We start from the raw sequence: 22615 nt of genomic DNA, 5'->3' as shown, positions 1-22615 counted from the left end.
AAATAGTATGTGTAATGTTGGATATCGAAAACGGGCATCAATCGAGCCTGTACCGTCGTGAAGCTAACATTTTTTATTTTTTTAATTGCTTCTTATTTCTATCGCCTACTCCCCCTCCCCGCCCCCGAGAAACTGCTTTCCTGAGACTGACAGCCCTTCTGTATCACTGTTAACCAACACACCTCAATACATCATCTTTTCCATCATGCACCTCAATCTAAGACACACAACACACTTAGCTTACACCGTTCTCTGGAACACACTGGCACGAATTAAAAGTAGGCCCCTCTCAGATGCCCCTTCATCATAGAAAGACAATCTAATTTTACAAAGTATTAAACATAAGGATATACACAATTTTTATAACACTTAAAAAAATAGAGAGAGAACCAACGCATCTCTCAAAGTAAAAAGGTAATCACCAAATACAAAAAGTTATACATAATTTATTAGACAACTAATATATATATATATATATATAAGGCCACAAAAAAAAATTCGACATCAACAACGCTACCACGCATAAGCATAACACAAATAGACACCGTCACTCCTGCTTTACACAAAAAAAGGAGAAAAAATATATATATCCTAAAAATAGAAAAAACCTAATATATATATATATATATTAATATCCAATAAAAAGTAATTTTCTTCTCTTCAAATAACAATAAAAAAGGCAGCATCAATAAAAATAAAAATAAACAAAAACATCAAAATTTTTTTATTAAAAAAGAAAATAAAACATCCCACACAGGATGCTATATCTTGGAGCTGTAATACACCTGGAGGGCATGTGCGTGTGGTATGTGCATAGCAGAATGTGCTGCGCTCCGGTACAGTGAGTGCTGATGCCGTCTTAGCCACGCGTGTGTTTTTTTATTTATTCCTTGGACGTCATTGCTGTAACTCCCTCTTTGCAACTCACGTGCTGTGTAAGTGTTGTCGTGACTCACTTCTTCTGCATCACAAAGCTTTTCCCCATTTATATTACTTTTTACCGTTTGCACGCGCAAGGAAGGTCCATCCAAACATAAACAGCCGAAAGATGCCTCGAACAGAAATGGTGCGTTTTGTACGTCTCCCCGTTGTCTTGCTGGCTATGGCAGCGTGCCTTGCGTCTGTCGCACTCGGGTCGCTCCACGTGGAGGAGTCATTGGAGATGCGTTTTGCTGCGTTCAAGAAGAAGTACGGCAAGGTGTACAAGGATGCTAAGGAGGAAGCATTCCGCTTCCGTGCCTTTGAGGAGAATATGGAGCAGGCGAAGATTCAAGCTGCGGCGAACCCATACGCAACGTTTGGTGTGACACCCTTCTCGGATATGACACGTGAAGAGTTCAGGGCACGCTACCGTAACGGCGCGTCCTACTTTGCAGCTGCGCAGAAGCGGCTACGCAAGACGGTGAACGTAACCACTGGCCGTGCTCCTGCAGCTGTGGATTGGCGTGAGAAGGGAGCAGTGACCCCAGTGAAGGATCAGGGTCAGTGCGGCTCGTGCTGGGCCTTTTCAACTATCGGCAACATCGAAGGGCAGTGGCAGGTGGCAGGAAATCCTCTCGTATCCCTCTCGGAGCAGATGCTAGTGTCATGTGATACCATTGATTTCGGCTGTGGTGGTGGGCTGATGGACAATGCCTTCAACTGGATAGTAAATTCAAACGGTGGAAACGTATTCACGGAGGCGAGCTATCCCTATGTTTCTGGGAATGGTGAGCAGCCACAGTGCCAGATGAATGGTCACGAGATCGGTGCTGCGATAACAGACCATGTTGACTTACCGCAGGATGAGGACGCTATCGCCGCGTATTTGGCAGAAAACGGTCCCCTTGCTATTGCCGTTGACGCCACAAGTTTTATGGACTATAACGGTGGGATTCTGACTTCATGCACCTCCGAGCAATTGGATCATGGTGTGCTCCTCGTTGGTTACAATGATAATAGCAATCCACCCTACTGGATCATCAAAAACTCGTGGAGCAACATGTGGGGCGAGGACGGCTACATCCGCATCGAGAAGGGCACAAACCAATGTCTCATGAATCAGGCCGTATCCTCCGCAGTTGTTGGAGGCCCCACTCCACCACCACCACCACCACCGCCGCCGCCTTCAGCAACTTTTACACAGGACTTCTGCGAGGGCAAGGGTTGTACCAAAGGCTGCTCACATGCCACCTTCCCCACTGGCGAGTGCGTCCAGACTACCGGCGTCGGCTCAGTGATCGCCACGTGTGGCGCAAGCAACCTTACACAAATAATCTACCCACTAAGCAGGAGCTGCAGCGGCCTCTCTGTGCCGATTACTGTGCCACTGGATAAGTGCATACCCATTTTGATTGGGTCCGTTGAGTATCATTGCTCCACCAACCCACCCACTAAGGCGGCCAGGCTGGTCCCACACCAGTGAGGTGGCGTGGTCTTGGGTTGCGCTTCACCTTGTGATTGGTGTTTCTCGTTCATTATTGCTTGGTTTTTTTTTTAATTTCCTTCCCTTTTTACTCCCCCTCAATTCTATCTTCTTCGGCGAGCGGCTGTGTAGTGAAACTGTAATACACCTGGAGGGCATGTGCGTGTGGTATGTGCATAGCAGAATGTGCTGCGCTCCGGTACAGTGAGTGCTGATGCCGTCTTAGCCACGCGTGTGTTTTTTTATTTGTTTGCTATTGTCTTTTTTCCTTTCCTTTTTTGCTTTAGTTCTTTTTTTTTTACTTTTTTTAGTTGTTTGTATCTTTTACAACGTTTCGTTTTTCTTTACGTTATTTTTTCAGAACTTCGTTTTCTTTTAATTGCAGCTTTGCGATGAAGGAAAGTGACGTTTTGTTATTAGCAGATGGTTTGAATGTGTGTGAACCTGTGAAACGTTCTCGACATCCGCCGTGGTATCCGCCTTTGAATGTTGATGGCAATGATGTTTGTGTTCTGAATTCCATGACTGAGTGCCTTGAGAAGTTTGCACCTCGTGAGGGGCGGTTGGTGCGGTGGTACACTTGTGGGCCAACGGTATATGATGTCTCTCATATGGGCCATGCGCGTGCTTACCTTACTTTTGATATCCTACGGCGCATTATGGAAGATTTCTTTGGGTATAAAGTAATTTATCAGATGAATATTACGGATATTGACGATAAGATTATTAAGCGGGCGAGGGTTTCTTCACTTTTGCGTCATTTTCGCGATGTGACTCTTGAGGGTGGTAATATGGAGAAACTTGTTAAATTTACAGTGGAAGCGCAGAGATCGGCTTCGCGTGCCCTCTCGGAGACGAGGGAAAAGTTGTCGCAAGCGCTGCCAGAGGGTACTTCTAGCCGTGTTCGGATGGAGAGGGAAGAGAAAATCATGGAACTCGCACTTAAGGAAACACAGTTCAGTGACACAAGTGGTCGTATTCAAAGCGCTATTAAGGCTGGCGACTTTGACGAACTGTTTGATGCGGCCTCAGGTATTAACGGTGACCTGCTGGACCAGCTCGAGGGTCACACTGTGACCGACCAAAAAATATTTGATGATCATGCACGGCGTTATGAGCGGCTTTTTTTTGAAGATATGAAGCGCCTCGGGGTGAAGGATCCTGATGTCATTACGCGCGTGACAGAGTATGTTCCGCAAGTGGTCAACTTTATTCAAAGGATTATGGACAACGGTTTCGCCTATTCTGGCGAAACTTCGGTGTTTTTTGATACGACCGCTTTCATACGGGCGGGGCACAACTATCCAAAGCTAAAGCCCATAAGCGAGCGCGATGAATGCAACACGACCGAAGCCGAAATGGCGGAAGGTGAGGGCGCACTTGCCGCATGTGTTGCCGGTGAGAAGCGGAGTCCCAACGATTTCGCGCTGTGGAAATTCTCAAAGCCTGGTGAACCCCACTGGCCTTCACCTTGGGGTGCCGGAAGACCGGGTTGGCACATTGAGTGCTCGGTTATGGCCTCTGATATACTCGGCACAAATATGGATATTCATAGTGGTGGATGCGACCTGAAGTTTCCACACCATGACAACGAGTGTGCACAGAGTGAAGCATACAGTATGCAACATCAATGGGTGAACTATTTTTTGCACTGCGGTCACCTACACATTAAAGGGCTGAAGATGAGCAAGAGTCTGAAGAATTTCATTACTATTCGTCATGCTTTGGATGACCTGGGTGTAACTCCGCGTACGATGCGGCTCCTTTTTCTTGCAAACCAATGGAATAAGGCAATGAATTTCTCTGATCAAAGCATTGACGAGGCAAAGGAGCGCGAAAGAGTTTTGCGTTCTTTCTTTGGAAGTGTTGATATGGTGCTTCGAAGTGATACACTGAAAGAAATACAGGGCTTCAATGAGCACGACCGCAAGTTGAATGAGGCCTGGATTTCCACCGAGAGCGCCGTGGACGCGGCATTGCGCAACAACTTTGACACCCCCACCGCTATGGAAGCGATCATGGGACTTGTGAGCGAGACAAACCGGTATCTTGTCACAGGACAACGCCCCAGTGCCACATTGGTGCACAAGGTCGGTCGTTATGTTACCCGGATACTACAGGTATTTGGTGTGGTGGATGGGAATGACATGGTTGGTTTCACAAAAACACGACAAACGGATGACCAATTGGTACCTGTGATGGAAGCTTTGCTTCGCTTCCGCGATTCAGTACGTAGTGAAGCTAAGGCTAGCGGTACAACAGCAAACTTTCTTCCCTTATGTGACGCTATCCGGGACGAATGGCTTGCACAGGCCGGTATCCGAATAGAGGACAGTCCCAATGGGCCAACCACGTGGAAGAGAGACGACCCAGCCGTTTTGCTGCGGGAAATCTCTGAGCGGAGAGAGCAACAGGCCAACGACAGGCGGAGGAAGTTGCAGAACCAAATTGAGACAAAGAAGAAGCTTGTGGAAAAGTGGAGGAATTACACATCCTCTCCGAAAGATTACTTCAAGATGCAAAGCGGGAGTGTGTACGCCACCTTCGACGAGGAAACTGGACTCCCCACCAGTAACTCACGTGGTGAAGTAGTTGGGGAAAAGGAACTAAAGAAGCTTTCAAAGGAGTTGGCCAAGTATGCAAAAGCACACGAAGAATTCAATTCAAAGGGCGGGATGGAGTGGCTTTTGGAACAAGAGCAAGAACTGGCCAACATGGAAGAGAGCTTTAAAAGCACCGAAGTATCATAGCTGCAAAGGATAGCGCAAGGAGCCTAATAGAACGAAACAGAAGGGGGAAGCAACAAACGCGAGGGCAAGGGGTGACAAACAGGAGCACAATTACTTTGTTTTCTTTTCCCTTTATGGAATTATCCGAAACTCGCCCCACATGAATTTCGTGCCACCGGTCACACACCTACAGAAACGCGGTGTCTTTTGTTGTCTTTCCCCGCAGCATCCTTTTACAATGGCGTTCTTTGTTAAGGCTTCTAAATACTAACGAAAATATATTGGCAGGAAAGAAACTAGAACGGAAATCGAAAAGTATGTTGGAAAATGATAATGTGACGGTGGTGTCGGTAGGTTATTCAAGAGGGGGAAATGCGTCCCGGGCGGCAGACAAGAATAAAAAGGTACTTGGGAACCACTAATAAGTAGAACGAAACAAATTCAGGTTAATTGCAGGAGGAAAACGAATACATATGCGGATGAGTGGGTAAAAACGCCCCGGCTGCATGTTTGCAGAGTGATGGCAACAGGATGTTTCGAGGAACTGTGGTATTTTCAACACACTGTTGATTCATTCCCCATTCCCTTTCTTCATGCAGCCCACAGAAGGGCGCATATGAAGGGGCGGGGGAAGGTAATGTGAGTAAACCAAATGCTATGTTATCATCGGTTGCAGTTGTTTTCTGCTTATTCCAAGGTATCTTGTTCGGCACTCTGTTCCCCCATGACTTCCCTTCAGACCCTCAGTACTAAACACTGCAGTAAAATAATACAGTGGTAGAAGCTTTTGCTACGATACTAACATACACTTGAGGCATAATTTTCCACGTACATCTGCATACAGTAGAAACATAATATGTGCTCCTTAATTACACAACTCTGTGATGCGGGCCAGTTAGCTGATTATGTGGGGCTCGGCTGGTTAAACGCAGTGAGCTCCCAGCCGTACCTTGTACAAGCTCTGGGACTTCAACCACCTCCCCGGAGGGTTGACGTAGATGCCGCTTTCAGAGACGCAGAAGGCCTTCATGGCCACCAGCCATGGGTCGCGACACCTCTTCCTGGCCGAACAGTTCGAGCTTTATTTATTGGAATTAATTACTATGGAACTTCCGCAGCGCTCTCCGGTTGCTGCAATGATGTCAAGCAAATGCTCGCCACACTGCAGAAAAAGGGGCTCCCAATCAACGAAGCCGTCATACTCGTCGACGAGGACAATTTCCCCGGGAGGACCGACCAGCCAACCCGCGACAATATCGTACGTTACATGGCGTGGCTCGTGAAGGATGCAAAACCAGGTGATGTCCTTTTCTTCCATTACTCTGGTCATGGTACACAATGCAAATCCAGAGGCGACAGTGACGAGAAGTACGATCAATGCATTGCCCCTGTGGACTTCCAGAAAAGTGGATGCATTGTTGATGATGATATACACAAACTTCTCTTCTCTAGGCTTCCTGAAAAGGTACGACTCACAGCTGTGTTCGATTGTTGCCACTCAGGTTCTATTATGGATCTTCCTTTTACCTATGTCTGCAGTGGAGGTGAGCAAGCATCGGGTACGCCACACATGAAGCGAATTCGTGAGGGAAATGATGTTCTGGGGGATGTGATGATGATTTCTGGTTGTGCTGATGAGCAAACATCTGCTGATGTTAAGAATACTGCCACATTTGGTACGGGTTCTACAGGCGCTGGTGGTGCGGCCACGCAGTGTATCACGTGCATGCTTATGAACAACCAGTCGTTGTCGTATGGTAAACTTCTAATCGAAACTCGCGACATGTTGAAGAGGAAAGGATTCAAACAAGTGCCACAGCTCAGTGCTTCAAAAGCTATAGACCTTGATCAGACCTTCTCACTAACGGAAATGTTTTCTGTTGACAGATCTGTCCAATAGTCCTGTGCCTGGGAGCTGCAGAAGGGTTCGAATCCCATTAGAAACAGTGGGCTCTGCATACACACCCTGCTCCAATAATGCCAAAGAAAAGCGTTTTCATATCCAAATTGTTTGTACTTCCATGTTTTTTCCTTATTCTGAATATGGATGGGGTTTGTGAAAGTTGTTCGGATACGTGCTTGTGTTATCACTGTCGTGAAGTGCTCCCTTTTGACCTGTATTTTCGCCACCCGTCCCGGGCACACGCTCACACACGCAATGTCCCTTTGGCTGCACACTCTCACTTTGTAATATATATATACATATATATACATACATGCGTACCTCTCTCTCTCTTGATGAGTGCGGCCGGCAGCTGAGGCGTGCGATAGTGACCCAAACACACATCACTTAGTGCCGCTTCATGATGTTGCAATAAGCACAAGTGGCTGTTGTGAGGGTGTTATCTGGGTCTTTGTTTAAATGTATGATGTTGTTTTTTGTTTTTTTTTTGGTGGGGAGGCTGACTGATGTTCCTCACCCCTTCCTGCTTCCTACGGATCTTCATCCTGTGTGATATGCTTGGCGGCACCTTCTTCCATGAAACAGGCGTCGCTTAGTTGAAATTTTTTTATTCGTGTTGAGACTGTTATCTTATAAAATGCTCTGTCATTTTTTTTTCGCCTCTTAGTAGCTCCTTTTGTGTGTTTGTGTGGCAACTATCCACTTTTGCACTCGCTCCGGAGTGCGTTTTCTTGTTTGCCCGCTTTAACTTTTGAATAACTCTGGTGGGGTGTAATGCCCTGTGACTTGGTATGGGCGCCCCTTTTTGTTGTTGTTTCGGTGAGGAGTTGTCACCTCGTCAACACAATTTACTTTTTATGTGTGTTTTACCTTTGTTATTTTAATTATTCTCCTACAATTTTGGATAACATTACGGAGCAAACCCACCCACCCATCCCTCTGTTTCTTACTCCTCCCCCTCTTCTTCCTCCAATGAGCGACAATATATTCCTACCAATCGTTACTCGATGCCATCATAACTGATGGAGTGTCGTTAAGGAATGTTGGAGTGCGTTGTTTACTGCTGCAGATTTGAGAAGGGAAAAGGAAAACAAGCCTGAAATCAAAGGGGTGGAGAAGACGGGACGTTAGACATCTCCCTTATGGTATGGCAACGATTCCACACAAAAGCTTGGTGGAGGGAAAATAGAGGCTGCTTGTTTTGCCACAAAGGGTGGGAAAGAGAAACCGATGAAGTGTCTTTGCATCGCTTTTTTCGTGTGTGCACCGGATCCCTGCTGCGGTGGGCATACATGATTTTCTTATGCTGTGTTTAATGCGGGGGAGAAGAACGTTTAGCTTTCGCTTTTCTGATTATTTCCCCTCCTTTTTTTCTTTTGAAAAGGAATGTGGTAGCTAGTTTCTTACCTCACTCAAACAAGGCCTTCACTGAACAACACCATCACGTGCAAGCCCAGAAGGCCAATTTGCAGAGTGATGGCAACAGGATGTTTCGAGGAATTGTGGTATTTTCAACACACTGTTGATTCATTCCCCATTCCCTTTCTTCATGCAGCCCACAGAAGGGCGCATATGAAGGGGCGGGGGAAGGTAATGTGAGTAAACCAAATGCTATGTTATCATCGGTTGCAGTTGTTTTCTGCTTATTCCAAGGTATCTTGTTCGCCACTCTGTTCCCCCATGACTTCCCTTCAGACCCTCAGTACTAAACACTGCAGTAAAATAATACAGTGGTAGAAGCTCTTGCTACAACATTAACATTTACAAGGAAAAGGTACATATAGATGGCCGTGGACCCAAGGTGTCTTTTGAGTCTCTGCTCCACAATATCAAAAGCAAGTAGTGCAAAGGGCACCAATGATTTCGTGAAAATTGGTATGGAACTGTGGCAGACAGCCCAGCCGTACCTTGTACAAGCTCTGGGACTTCAACCACCTCCCCCCAAGGTGGACGTAGATGCCGCTGTTGCAAATGCGGGGGATGCTCACGGCGAACAACCATGGGTCGCGACACCTCTTCCTGGCCAAACAGTTCGAGCTTTATTTATTGGAATTAATTACTATGGAACTTCCGCAGCGCTCTCCGGTTGCTGCAATGATGTCAAGCAAATGCTCGCCACACTGCAGAAAAAGGGGCTCCCAATCAACGAAGCCGTCATACTCGTCGACGAGGACAATTTCCCCGGGAGGACCGACCAGCCAACCCGCGACAATATCGTACGTTACATGGCGTGGCTCGTGAAGGATGCAAAACCAGGTGATGTCCTTTTCTTCCATTACTCTGGTCATGGTACACAATGCAAATCCAGAGGCGACAGTGACGAGAAGTACGATCAATGCATTGCCCCTGTGGACTTCCAGAAAAGTGGATGCATTGTTGATGATGATATACACAAACTTCTCTTCTCTAGGCTTCCTGAAAAGGTACGACTCACAGCTGTGTTCGATTGTTGCCACTCAGGTTCTATTATGGATCTTCCTTTTACCTATGTCTGCAGTGGAGGTGAGCAAGCATCGGGTACGCCACACATGAAGCGAATTCGTGAGGGAAATGATGTTCTGGGGGATGTGATGATGATTTCTGGTTGTGCTGATGAGCAAACATCTGCTGATGTTAAGAATACTGCCACATTTGGTACGGGTTCTACAGGCGCTGGTGGTGCGGCCACGCAGTGTATCACGTGCATGCTTATGAACAACCAGTCGTTGTCGTATGGTAAACTTCTAATCGAAACTCGCGACATGTTGAAGAGGAAAGGATTCAAACAAGTGCCACAGCTCAGTGCTTCAAAAGCTATAGACCTTGATCAGACCTTCTCACTAACGGAAATGTTTTCTGTTGACAGATCTGTCCAATAGTCCTGTGCCTGGGAGCTGCAGAAGGGTTCGAATCCCATTAGAAACAGTGGGCTCTGCATACACACCCTGCTCCAATAATGCCAAAGAAAAGCGTTTTCATATCCAAATTGTTTGTACTTCCATGTTTTTTCCTTATTCTGAATATGGATGGGGTTTGTGAAAGTTGTTCGGATACGTGCTTGTGTTATCACTGTCGTGAAGTGCTCCCTTTTGACCTGTATTTTCGCCACCCGTCCCGGGCACACGCTCACACACGCAATGTCCCTTTGGCTGCACACTCTCACTTTGTAATATATATACATATATATACATACATGCGTACCTCTCTCTCTCTTGATGAGTGCGGCCGGCAGCTGAGGCGTGCGATAGTGACCCAAACACACATCACTTAGTGCCGCTTCATGATGTTGCAATGAATAAAAGAAACCGCCGAGTTTCTGCCCTTTGGTTCGCTTTGCCATAATATCTGTCTGAGACTATACTTTTTTAAAAAATATATTTGTTGTTAGTGTAGGGTACTCAGCGGTGGCCAACTCGTTTGCTGTCACTCGCGCAGTTTTCATGAACGTTGGTAATTTGTAGAGGCTGTTTGGTTGTGTGCGTGATTTTCCCCGTCGAATTGGTTCCTTCTCCAGAATTTACTTTTTATTTAAGTGTCGTTTTACGATTCTTTCTTTTTTTTGCCGGTAACTGTCGTCTGATTTTGTGGGCAGTTTGCACACAAGTTCTCTTTTAATTAACTTCTTTTCGTTTTTAATGGTTCCCTCTTTTTTTGTAAAAATTCGGCCTTATATCTTCTGTTTTTTAATGCTGCTCTTCCTGTCTGCCACCGCTATTGGACATAATGTTCATACCCCGGCTCCGTTGATTGATTCTCTGAATCCTTCTCTGCTCTGATACTGTTTCAATTGAACGCCCCCCTCCTTGCCAACAAAGTGACCAATTGCTGTCATCATGCATCGCTTTGTGTCGGTGCTACGCGAAGATCACCGTACGCTGTTGCGGCGTATCGTTCTATATCAGATAAATAGACCGTATTCAACTAAAATAGGCTCATGTGACAACTTCACGCGTGTTGACAATCTGACAGAAGCGACAGAACCGGTCGAGAACCCAGTTGTTAATTCACCGAATTGCACCGAACCCACCACAGACCTTGAAGGAAGATGTGACGTTAACGAACGCACTATTTCTAGCAAGAACGGCGCTCACGGCATGAGTAAACTGCTTGAGACAATTTCTAAGCGGAAGAAGCCAAAAGCGGGGCCCACCGTTGGCGTGTTTCCAAAGCCTGTTGGTACTATGCTTGCGGAAATTTTCACATCGACCGCAAAATCGAATACCCCGCTCGAGGCTCGTGGGAGGGTGGTTCCAAAACCCCGAGCCTTTGTTGCACAGGGAAAGCCTGTTGTTTCATCATCGCTTATTAGTAAATTGCGAGAGAATGTACTCCGCAAACAAATGGATTGGCAGTGCGTGGCGCAGAGTTATCCGTCACTTCAGCGCCTGGGCGTATGGCAGAAGCGATCCGAATGGACCAATTTGTTTCTCGCAAACTCAGCAGTCCCCCTTCCTCCTGCAAGCGCTAAACGGTTAAAGAATAACGGAGGAAACGAACCCGCCGCAATTTTAACTGATTTTCCGCAGCCAGTAACGGACGTGTTTGTGTGCAACGCGCCGACTGGCTCGGGGAAAAGCAGCTTGGTTCCACTGTTTCTTCTGGACAGCCACTGGCAGCGCATGTTACAACGAATTGACATCTCTCACAAAGCGAAAATTGTGTCCTCTGCCGCCAGTAGTAGTGTCATCGATTCTAAAGAAGGTGTAATGAGGTCAGTTGAGACGTTTCTGCCGCCTTCTCCGTTCCCTGTTAATGTCAGCACGCGGGAGTACGCTACAGTGTTTGGTGCGAGCAGTAGGCTTTGTATTATAGTGTCACAACCCACGCGTCTTGCGTGCGTGGAGCTGGCAAAGTTTACGGCAGCAATTTTGGCGTCGTCTTCGTCAACACCGGCGGCATCCAACGTTGGCGACCGCGTGGGCTACGCAGTCGGCGGCGACAGCTGTTTCTCAGCTGCAAGTGAAATCATATACGCTACGCCCGGCTACATACTCAACGCTTTGCAGCATGACCACAGTTTACTGTCTCACACGACACTGATCATCGATGAGGCACACTGTCGTGATATGGAAACGGATTTGCTTCTTGCGTGGGCAAAACAACAGTTGCTTAGGGCTTACCAACGAGAGCATGGTAAAGACAGGGAACAATCTTGGGGCATGCGCCATCTGATTTTGATGTCTGCCACGCTTTCGGCAGAGCAAATGGTATCTTATCTCATAGGTGCGCAGTTTAGCGCACCGCCGTCTGAAGCAACGAGGAATCTTTCCGCTTTCTGCAAACCGTATGTTCTCTCTCTAGGCAATGAGGCAGCCCAGCCACCGGATGAGGTTTCGGACGTTGCAGTGCGCAGCGGCTTAGCGGGAAGTGGCCCCTATCGTCTTGAGGAGTATTTCATCGACGACCTTCCCAGCGCCCTGGAGTCGTCGCAGCTGTTGGGTGCTGATGAGAAGAGTGCGGATAACGGAAGTAAAGGAGTATCCTCGCTAAATGGAAGGTTGTGTCCCCTGTTGCTACCGCCCGCACGCCGAGTGATGGCTTCGTTGGTGCACTTCTTTTCATATATACGTTTTAGCCCCGAGATACATTCTCCTCAGGCACGTGCACTGGCACAATTTGTACTCTTCACGCTACAAAGCATCGCGAGCCTAGCCAGCTGTAGGTCAAAGCCCCACACGACTGAGGGGAGTGGTGCCGTGCAAGAGAAAGGGGGGATTACTCAAGATCAAAACAACGAGCAACCGGAGAGCATATTGGTGTTTCTTCCCGGGTTTGCTGAAATGTCCCTTGTGTTGCAATCTCTTGAAGTTCTATGCAGAAAAACGCTTGTAAACGACGAAGGGACTAATGATACCCAGCGACATGCAGAACCTGCGGGTGCCACCACCAAAATTAGTGGTGATAGCACGATGAACTATGCTTACGACAACGCGGGTAGCGGAAATGTCACATTTTTGGAGTACGAAGGATGCTCATTTTCTGTTGCCCTCCTGCACGCCACGGCAGTTGGAAGTCCACAACGACAACTACGTGAAACTACCTCTCCGTTCCCTTATCGAATTATTTTGTCAACGAACGTTGCTGAGAGCTCCGTCACCATTCCTAACGTGCGTTGTGTTGTAGACTCTTGCCTCGAGCGGCGATTCTTTTCTGATCCATTAACAGGTGTCACGCTCCGCAGCACGGCTGTCGTCAGCGTTAGCAGCTCACGGCAGCGTGCGGGGAGGGCTGGAAGGACCTGCGATAGTTTTGTTATTCGTTTGGCTCCGAGGCGTATGTTCACACTCCAAAAGGAGGTTGTGGGGACCCACTACGGCAATTGTGGACAGGAAGAGCTAGTCACTTCAGACGAAAAGGGTGATGATGGGAAAGTAAAGGATAATAGGGGGGAAGACAATGAAAGCGGGAAAGCTTTCTTTCTGACCAGCCACCAGAGGAGTTTGAGCGGCTTGGTTCCGGCGGCGCCTGCACACACAATTCCTGAGAGTGCCGCAGCCAATGTAGCTTCATTGCTGCTTCGGGTCAAGTACTTGTTTCCTCACCAGGCAAGTTCGCTGTTGTTATTACTACCAGATGCACCTAAACCGAAGGCGATAGCACAGGGCATCCGACAGCTCTTAGACCTGGGACTTCTACAGTGCTCCAAAAGCCCGAAACAAAGGAGTGGTGACGATGTTCATTGTATAGGTGATAGCTGCCTTGAATTATCTAAGGACATGCCACGTTTGATCGACCTCTACAACGACGTTTGTTTAACCGCAAAGGGGGAGTTTGTCTCATACTTCCCCATACCTCATGAGCAAGCACTAATGTTGTACTATGCTTTGCAGTTTGCCTGCATCGAGGATGCGATACTTATCGCCTGCGCAATGACTGTTCCGACGTTACTTCTCTATCCACGCGTGTCTGTCCAGGTTGGGGATTCCAAAAGCTGCGAAGGTGCACCAGCAGCACAATACTTGCAGTCACTTCTGATTCAGCGGAGTACAGCTTCTAAAATCGGAGAGAGGGGCAAAAGCACCAGTGGGCACACTCTGAGTGAACCACTCATGCTGCTTTCAATCCTTTATGAATGGTACGCATGTACTAGCAGTGCGGATGTGGTGGCCTTTTTTCGAAAATTTCGCGTGAACGGTAGGGCACTTCGCACTGTAGATAGCAGCGTGGCACAGTGCGCGTTACGCCTGTGGAGACTTGTCACACAGGGTTCCGACTCACATGAAACTGTGAATAAGGAAAAAGCTGTCACTAGTGGTGTGGGAGGTGGCGATAAAGATGACGTATTTGCGCTATATGGTGAACATGACAGGGTGGAACGCCGCCCCAGCGCCTCACTTATTAAGCAGCTTGTGCTCTCCACCTTCCCTGAATCGTACCGTGTTCTACTTGCCAATTCGTTGCTGCGGCTTCACCGTTGCGCGCTTGAGCATTCCGCCCACCGTCCTTCATCACAGCACCGGACTATGACACAATGGTATACACAAGATGAACAACTTATCCGAAAACTTCAACCGCAATTGCCCAGGGCTCCAAAGCAGAATCAGAGGTCCAAGAAACCGCTGCTTACATTTGGACACGTACAAGACCGGCTTTGCGCAGCTTTCGTAGCCGCATTTGCAAGGAACACCATGCGTGGCGAGGATGCATCCCACCGTGCACACCAGAGGCGGATGCTGCGTAACCTTGGTGCCCTGCAGGAGGATGCAGACCGTACATGCTCCTTTTCGGTGGAGCTACACAGCGACCAGCGGCATCAGCAGAGTTTACTTGAACGCCTGACACCAGAGGTGCTGCGCGACGTCATTACGCCATATCTAGCCGATACCAATGTTCAACAGATTGAACTTTTTTCCACGAGGCGTTCAGGTGTCGTTCGATTTGGTAGCGAGGTTAATGGGTCTGTGGATGGAGACAGAAGAGGCGGCAACTCAGGTAAGGAAGAGGACCGGTTGTTATCGGCGGTCGCACTGCCTTGTGACCCCGCAGGGTTAACGGAAGCGGAAAAGGGAAGAAATTTGGCTGCGGTTGTATTAGCTCCTATTGGAATAAGTCTTTTAGTGTCAATTCAGAATGTACTAACACGGCTGGTGGCAATGCTGCCTCCCACATCACCACCGGCGTCATCAGCCGTACGTTTACCAGGTGAGCAGGACAGAAACGATGGGGAGACGGAATCGATTCGGCGGGCAGAGGCTCATGAAAAAGTAGCTTCTTTGGATCGTTCACTTCCAGTTCCGGGTATAAGGACGGTCAACCGTACGTTTAGTCTCCGCTTTACAGAAACTGAGGGAGATTCCTCTGCTGCATCTGATACCTGTGTAACATGGCACGATAGCTACGGTCGGGAGCATTCCCTTCTTCTTAGTGACGCACGGCGTATGGGCTATGAAGAATTTTTTCCCCAACCGATTGCGGCTGCAGCCGCCGATGCTGACCATGAGGACTGTAGCATCTGCCGTTCAACTGGTAACGGTGTCATCTTGTCAGGCGAGCCTGTACCTGCGCCCGGTGTTGATGAAGATGTGAGTAGCAGTGGAGTGAATAGTGATGGTAGTGACGAACAACACGCACTGCTAAGCATACATCGTGTGACCTTCACTGGAGCGGTTCAATGGAAGGTAACTTTGCCAACTGTGAGGCCCTCTCAACACGAGTACCACAGCTGTGAAAAGGAGGAGGGGGAAACAGCACCTTGTAATAAGGATTATTACTGCTATGTGTGTCACAATTTGTGGTTTCGGGAAAAAAGCTTCCATCATCACTGTCGGAGCGTAACCCACCTTACTCGACTTTCCTTTGCTGTGCAGTTCGGTATGCGGCGTGAGTGGGTGGGATCTTTCTGTAGCGGCACGTTATCTGACCTTCTACTACGTAAGAGGGGGACTAATAGTGTCAGTAGCATCGGTTGTAGCGATGTGGCGGTTGAACTTAGATCCTGTAATGTATCCCCCTTGTCGTTTCTTAACGCTCTACAATGGCGACCACGTGGTGAAGGGGGGACAGCGATGCTGCCGATGGCCGTTGCGGGCACGCTTATAGGAAATGCTCCCTCCTACACAGTAACTCGCGCAGCGCCAATAAAAGATAGTGGTATGACGCTGCAAGCGTTACATGTCTGGGTTTTGGACACTGAGCGCCCTGGCGCCTCCACTGAACCCGCAGGTAGTGAATTGCCGCCCTCGCTGTTTGTTCTCGCAGGATATCTTGCCGCTGCCTCCACTGGTTTTGACGCCGCTCTACTGACGAACACCGCGCATACACGAGCGCATGCAGTGATGCTACATGATTGGGGAGTGTGGCGCTTTCCAACTCCATTGAGTGTGCAGAAACTGAAGAGTGTTATGAGGGTTTATGCCGGAAAGCCGTGGCGAGGCGTACCCGTCGATGCTGATGATGAGTGCGAGGCAGGCGGCACGGCAACCGATCAATCTAGCGAAAGTGGGAACCGATGTCGTAAAGACGATGCAGGAGGTGCTTGTGAGGAGGAAAGTTTGCATTGGTGCGTTGTGTCCGATGTGTGCCCGCAGTGTACGTACAGTGGCAGCGGCGGGAAGGGGCGGCAAACGAGGAGGGGAATTCTAAAGGTAGTGTTGGACGACGACGCACCATCTGTGGATGAGGTAGTTCAGAGTACACTGCTGATTGTGTTGCATGAGTACCAAAACTCTTTGCGAAATGTTGTGAGTTTCGCCGATTACATTCAACGGGTGGTCGCAAAACTTAACGCGTGGTCTAACGCTCAACAACCACAATTGAGACCTCCAGCGGCAGCAGCGGCGGTGGGACATTGCCCAGGAGCGGAATTGTTAGCGAGGCTCGTGGCTTCTCGCCGCGGCCAGTCGATAGAAAATCTACTCCGTGATATCGGCTGCCAGTTTCTCTCCCCACCCAGCACTCTGGTGGCCATGGGGGACGTCGATGGGACAATTATACCAACAAAAGGGGTGCCAAGAGTTAACACCGGCGGAACGAATGAAAAACTCTTTCTCATTCCCACCGTACTACCCAGTTATTTGCCTTCACCGAACCTCGCTGAGTTGTTACGGCGCCATCGAGTTGACATACGCAACTTTCATGCGCATGCTGCGTGCGATTTCAACGCCACTTCGCAGGTGGGAGGAGCCGCTGAGCCTGAGAAAGGCACACTTTCAAGATCCCTACAGGTGACAAAAGGTGTTAACACGAAGCAAGGGCATGGGCCCGATGTGCTTTTCTGAGCACTTGATTGCTTCATCATATGGTCTTCACATCGCTGCATTACGTTGCATTCCCCCTTCCTTGGGCTCCGTCTCATATTTTGAGGTGGCAGCCACCGTATCGTCAGTTCGTCAGCCACTTCCAAGGCGTGAGTGGAGTGACGGGTGGAACCTAACAAGACCAAAACAAAAGGATACATGAGGTGTCGACTGAACGTTTTGCCTTTGCCACGTTTCTGTGCTTGTCACGACGATACCTGATGCTTGTTTTTTTTTGTTTTTGCACTGATATGTGTAATAGGAAGAAAGGGGCGTGGGGCAGGTGGACCTAATATGGTACTTGGTGGTGTAGTTGGGGGACGAATAACAGCAAACCGGAAGAGTGTATTACAGAGATTAAATACCGTCACGACCACCCATTTATTGTGTAATAGGCTTTGTTCGGGTTGTGCTGTTACCTCTTTATCTGGATCGGACTCGGAGAAGCCCAAATCTCAGAGATTGCCGCGCCGTACAAAGCGCACCAATTATGCAGACCGAGAGCAGCTGATGTTCCCTGACTTGTTTATTGCATCCTCTGAGGGGGAAGCAGTGTCATGTGGCTCGTGGGAATCGCTGGACGAAGGTGTGATGCAACCACCTCAGCCACATGCTGGCGCATCGTCTTTACGCCTTTCTGCATTTGTGCTGGGGGCTTTGGCAATGCCCCTTGTCGGTCCCATAACCTACGGCATACTGAACGCCATGGCCTATGTTGGCTACACTATGGGGCGTGTCTCATTTTATACGCGGTATAGTGTAGCGCCGCCACTATCGACATCAGGAGGCAACTCAACATCGACAACACCCGTCGCCGGTTCTGCTGCGGACATCCTTGTCTTCCCCTATGGACGTTGAAGCTTCAATACAGCAGCTTATTGCTGCAGGGGCCTACGCGCAAGCGGCAGCGCTTTCCACCACAACTGTTCATCAGGCGGAATGCGCCAACTCCCGGGAGTCGCTCACCGCCAGTGATAACAGCGGGACCGTTTCGGCTGGAAATATATTTTTGGAAAATTTAAACGGAACGCCCTACTTTCGGGGCCTCCTGCAGGGCACGACACTTGATTGTATTCGGGTTGGAAGTAGCCCCATCCACAGCAGGGGACTCTTCACGACAAAGGCGTTACCACGCAGCACTCGGGTGGTAGTTGCCCCACAGCGCACATATATGGACGCCGCCCAGTTGGTGCTATTACTTGGCGACACGCACACGCGGTTGCCAGACACATTTCACTACACGCACCCAACAGGTTCATTAATGGAGCTTGTCACTCAACCGCTGCCTCACCATCTCATGAACCATAGTTGTGAACCCAATTGCTGCTGTGGGCTTTCGAAAGAATTTTGGCCGGCGGCTGCTGCAACAGGTGAATATTCCGAATGTAAGGAAGTCTTGAGTCGAATAGAAAACTTTCCGTACTTCGGGGATGCGAATAGTTTCTTCACCACCCGTGATGTGCCAGCGGGCTCCGAGTTGACGATTAGCTACTCGCACAGAGTGGCACCACTTTTTTATGGTGAAAATGCACTGAAGAAGTACTTTGTTGTCTGCCGTTGCGGCTCTTCAAACTGCAGGCACTTCGTGTACAAACAAACTGACGAAGTTTCACAATATTTTGCAGGGCGTAAACACTGCAAAGATAAAAACGGCATCTTATCGCGGTTTATATGCAATGGTGGAAACAACGTACGGGTAAACGGTAATCGTAATATTGGTGATGACAGCATAAAGGAAGTGGGGAAGCTCCTGCGGATGGGCTACGATGATGAAACAGTTTTCTTGTCGCTTCTTTCGTCAAGGAAGCCGCTTCTTCGCTACATGCAAGCGCACCTCGCAGCATCGCGGCGCTCAGCGACGAAACGAGAATTGCTTATGTGCTACAGACACGTATTCAAATTTCTCAATGAGGCCTCACCAGTCGACTAGCTGTGGAAGGAAGAGGGTCCGCGGTTCAACCTTTTTTTTTATGCACGCATCCGAGGGAAAAACTTTAGTTTCGAGCGCCAAGTCGTGTGGACTTAGTGTGTGAGCGCTGAGTTTTGGAGGAAACCTCGAATAAATGCTTATCTGTGTTTTTGTTTTGTTTTCCACGTGAAAGTAGATGTCTTCCATGGGGGGGGAACCAGTTCTAACCTACAGCTTTTCCCATATAAATATGAATGTTATTCGCTTTTTCTCTTGTAGCTATCGGAAACTGCGACAAAGGGAGAAAGGCAGCCGAAGGTGCCCGGAGGGGTGCTTCCGATGGCAATGGACGAGGTGGATTTTCCATCGGGCTCACATGATGTACGAAACGTATCCAAACATAGTCGTGATTGTCGTCAAGGCGTGCAGCCAACGTCGCTACATCAACAATATCGGTACCTCCCTCCTAACCTCCTACCCCGCCCTCCTGCGTGTCACTCAAATGGTATTTTTACCGATATGCCGGCTTCCAACGAGTTCAGCCCCGATTCCGTGACTGAAGGGGTAGCCATAAACATGGATGATAGTGCCTGTGTTTCATCACAATTCTGCGGAAGTGAGATTCGCTCACCGAATGTGAGTGGGGACGAGACGAGTGAATACAGTGGTGGGCGGTATACGGTGGCGGAAAGGGGACGGAATGAAAATGAGAACGAAAGGGGGTGGGGTGAGGCAAAAGCGGAACATGATGAGAGTATGGCTGAGCTCATACTTACGGCGCTTCAGCGTAAAGATGACTTGCTTCGTGAACAAGCCAATACCCTGAAGCAACGGGACCTGGAATTAGCGCATCTACAGGGTGAGGTCGCAGGGTTACGGGAGGAAAAGCGTCTGTTACTCCAACAACTTCGTGACTGCAATGAAACAGATACCGCCTCAAAGCAGACAGCAAGCGCCTCACGTGAGCAGCAGGCTGACATCACCTCTTTGAACGCGCAAAATAAAAAGCTAATAACGCAGCTTTCGGAGGCGCGGCGAGAGGCTGAGGAGCGTGAGGAAAAGTATACAGCGGACTTACAGTACATTCATGAAGAAATGCAGGAGTTTTCCACACTTGTGGATGAGGTGCGGTCGTTGCGGGCGGCGTTGCAACAAATGGAAAGCAATCTTGCGGGTGAGCGGGAGTTGAGGAAGAAATGCGAGTTACAGTACAGGGAGTCCACTCGCGAAGCTGAGGAAGTTTTGATCCGCGAACGGGAAGAGAACCAAAAGAAGCTGAAACGATATAAGAAGCTGCATGAGGAGGCCGAAGCTGCTGGTCGAGAAGCTACTAATGAGGCGAAATTGCTACAAGAGGAATTACAGCAGTTGACTGTTAACCATGCCACGCTAACAGTCACCTTCGAAGTTAACGAGCAAAGAATAGCAGACATGTCAGAAGAGCAAGCGCATCTTAGAGCCAGTCTCCAGGCGGCTCGGGAGGAGACAGTCATTCTGCGTGCATCACTGGAGCGGCTCCGGAATAAAGAGTACCTCGAAGCAGAAGACGAGGAAAACTGTGAAGACGAAACAGAACTAACATTCCACGCACACTTTCACACGGAAGCGGAGCGAAGTATGTATGGCACCCGGAAGCAACTGGAGAGTATGGTAGCCACCCTGGAAAGACGTCTTAGTGATAGCGAAGGACGTGAACAGATGTTGTCTGCCGAGCGGGAACGGCTACGAACTCAACTCCAGCAGCTGGCCGTCAGCGCGCGAAAGGAACTACTCGAACAGCAACAAATCGCGGACGAGAGGGCTGCTGTGCAACGTGTACACATTCAGCAGTTGCAACGGGAGTTGGATGAGAAGCAGCAGCAACAAGAAGAAGCAGAGGAGAGAGCACAGGCGGCGTTGTTGCGCGCACAGGAGCAGTTTCGAGAAGCATGTTCGGAGCTGCAGCAGGTTAAGGAGGAAAGGGCCACAGCGGCGGGAGAAGAGTCCCGCCGCCATGTTTTGTTTGAGAAGCAGATAGCCAAGGTGTTGCAGGCTCTTCAGAATAAACTCAGTCGAAGAAATGTTGAGTGCCGCATGTTAAAGCAACAAATTAAGCTGAATGAGGAACAAAATAGGAAGCGTCTCGAAACGAATGTGTCAGAACCCGTAAGGCAGGATCGTCGGCCTCCTGTGCAGAACGTGAAGGATGGGAGCCGGGTGACACGTCCGGCGCGATTGCCTCTTCATAATACAGTAGTGAAGCAGGAAGTATTACTTGCAGCAGCACAGCCAACCGCTTTACAAGAACAACGTGCTGATGCCCGCAATGCGAGGTTTACCGCGCCTCAATCACCTGCATGTGAGTACAACTGTATTGAAGCGAGGCTGAATGAGGCTTTAGCGCGCACTACCGAGCTGGAGGAACAGTTGCAGGCTAAACGTCGCAAATACTGTGCAATGGTTAAAGACCGGAAGATGCTGATGGAGCGTGTGGAAAAACAACAGCAAAAACAGCAGTGGCAAATAGCAACTCTGGAAGACATGCAAAGAGAAACGCTGCGGAAGCTGGAAAGTACGCACCGCCGCCGCATGAGTAGCGCTCTTGCCGCTGCTGCAGAGGGCAACAAGCGACAGCAGTGGGTTATTCAGCGAGGGGTGGCGCGTGTGGTAGCGGAGCTCGTGGAATTCATCCATGAGCTAGAGTCATACGCTACTGTGGTTGGCGACAGATACGTTACTCGTGCAGCTTCTCAAAACACCAAAGAGAAGAACCACAGAGTTAGACTTACCTATGATAGCCCACCGCAAGATGCGTTAAGCGAAAGGGAGAACATTCTGCGTGCTGCGTGCGATGACATTACGCGAAATTTTCTTGGAGTCAACGGTGGGTGGGAGGCTTTGTGCCAGTCGAATTCATTCACGTGTAGTGATATCAGTGCTTCTTTTAGCTTCGGGAAAGCAATTCCCCAGGCGATGCGCCAGCGGGTACGATGCCGAATCGCAGACTATTTGAAATCACAACTTCTCGGCACTAATTCAACTAGAACTGGAACGGGAGTCACCACTACCCCGGGTGAAATGCACAAGAGAAGCATTGGTGGTGGTGGAAACAACAAGAGAACGATGAATTTGAGTTTCGGGTTACATGGCGAAGTGGAGGAAGAGAGGTGGCTGCATGGCGAACCATATGCCGGTGCACATGGTAGATCAAATAGAAATTTGGGGACTGTACCCGGTAGTTCTTCCGGGGAGTCCCTCATAGATGTGCTGATGGAGTGTGTCCGATACATTTTCCAGGCATAGTTTGCATATAACGAAAGGTGAGAAGTGCCACAAGGTTGGAGGCAGTTGACGGACTGTTTTATCTTCAAGTTAATGGATGGATATCGTGAAGAAAATATATTGATTGTTCACAAAAGTTAAAGTGTTTATCAGCATTTTCTTTCCTCCTCTCTCTTGGGTGTTTTCTTTCTTGCT

The 22615-nt window shown here is 48.8% G+C and overlaps 7 protein-coding genes across 7 annotated transcripts; all 7 read left to right on the top strand.

The window, feature by feature from the left end:
* Positions 1-1048: 1048 nt before the first annotated feature.
* Positions 1049-2404, top strand: TbgDal_VI725 (cysteine peptidase precursor; the record flags this gene model as incomplete). Its single annotated transcript, XM_011775576.1, has 1 exon — positions 1049-2404. One exon carries the CDS (start codon positions 1049-1051, stop codon positions 2402-2404), a length of 1356 nt encoding a protein of 451 aa, XP_011773878.1.
* A 392-nt stretch (positions 2405-2796) lies between these two features.
* On the top strand, positions 2797-5154 carry TbgDal_VI720 (cysteinyl-tRNA synthetase, putative; the record flags this gene model as incomplete). The annotated part of the gene is made up of 1 exon (XM_011775575.1): positions 2797-5154. One exon carries the CDS (start codon positions 2797-2799, stop codon positions 5152-5154), a length of 2358 nt encoding a protein of 785 aa, XP_011773877.1.
* An 835-nt stretch (positions 5155-5989) lies between these two features.
* On the top strand, positions 5990-7033 carry TbgDal_VI710 (cysteine peptidase, Clan CD, family C13,putative; the record flags this gene model as incomplete). Its single annotated transcript, XM_011775574.1, has 1 exon — positions 5990-7033. One exon carries the CDS (start codon positions 5990-5992, stop codon positions 7031-7033), a length of 1044 nt encoding a protein of 347 aa, XP_011773876.1.
* A 1787-nt stretch (positions 7034-8820) lies between these two features.
* On the top strand, positions 8821-9894 carry TbgDal_VI700 (metacaspase MCA3; the record flags this gene model as incomplete). Its single annotated transcript, XM_011775573.1, has 1 exon — positions 8821-9894. The coding sequence occupies one exon, from the start codon at positions 8821-8823 to the stop codon at positions 9892-9894; it is 1074 nt and encodes a 357-aa protein (XP_011773875.1).
* Positions 9895-10848: 954 nt separating this feature from the next.
* Positions 10849-17232, top strand: TbgDal_VI690 (helicase, putative; the record flags this gene model as incomplete). The annotated part of the gene is made up of 1 exon (XM_011775572.1): positions 10849-17232. The coding sequence occupies one exon, from the start codon at positions 10849-10851 to the stop codon at positions 17230-17232; it is 6384 nt and encodes a 2127-aa protein (XP_011773874.1).
* Positions 17233-17544: 312 nt separating this feature from the next.
* Positions 17545-19180, top strand: TbgDal_VI680 (hypothetical protein, conserved; the record flags this gene model as incomplete). The annotated part of the gene is given in 2 exon segments (XM_011775571.1): positions 17545-18048; positions 18014-19180. Coding segments are annotated over 2 exon segments (1671 nt in total).
* Positions 19181-19498: 318 nt separating this feature from the next.
* Positions 19499-22441, top strand: TbgDal_VI670 (hypothetical protein, conserved; the record flags this gene model as incomplete). Its single annotated transcript, XM_011775570.1, has 1 exon — positions 19499-22441. The coding sequence occupies one exon, from the start codon at positions 19499-19501 to the stop codon at positions 22439-22441; it is 2943 nt and encodes a 980-aa protein (XP_011773872.1).
* Between the last annotated feature and the right edge of the window lie 174 nt (positions 22442-22615).

Source organism: Trypanosoma brucei, chromosome 6, assembly GCF_000210295.1.
Source record: "Trypanosoma brucei gambiense DAL972 chromosome 6, complete sequence".
Lineage (NCBI taxonomy): Eukaryota > Euglenozoa > Kinetoplastea > Trypanosomatida > Trypanosomatidae > Trypanosoma > Trypanosoma brucei.
This window is presented reverse-complemented; position numbering and strand designations above follow the sequence as displayed.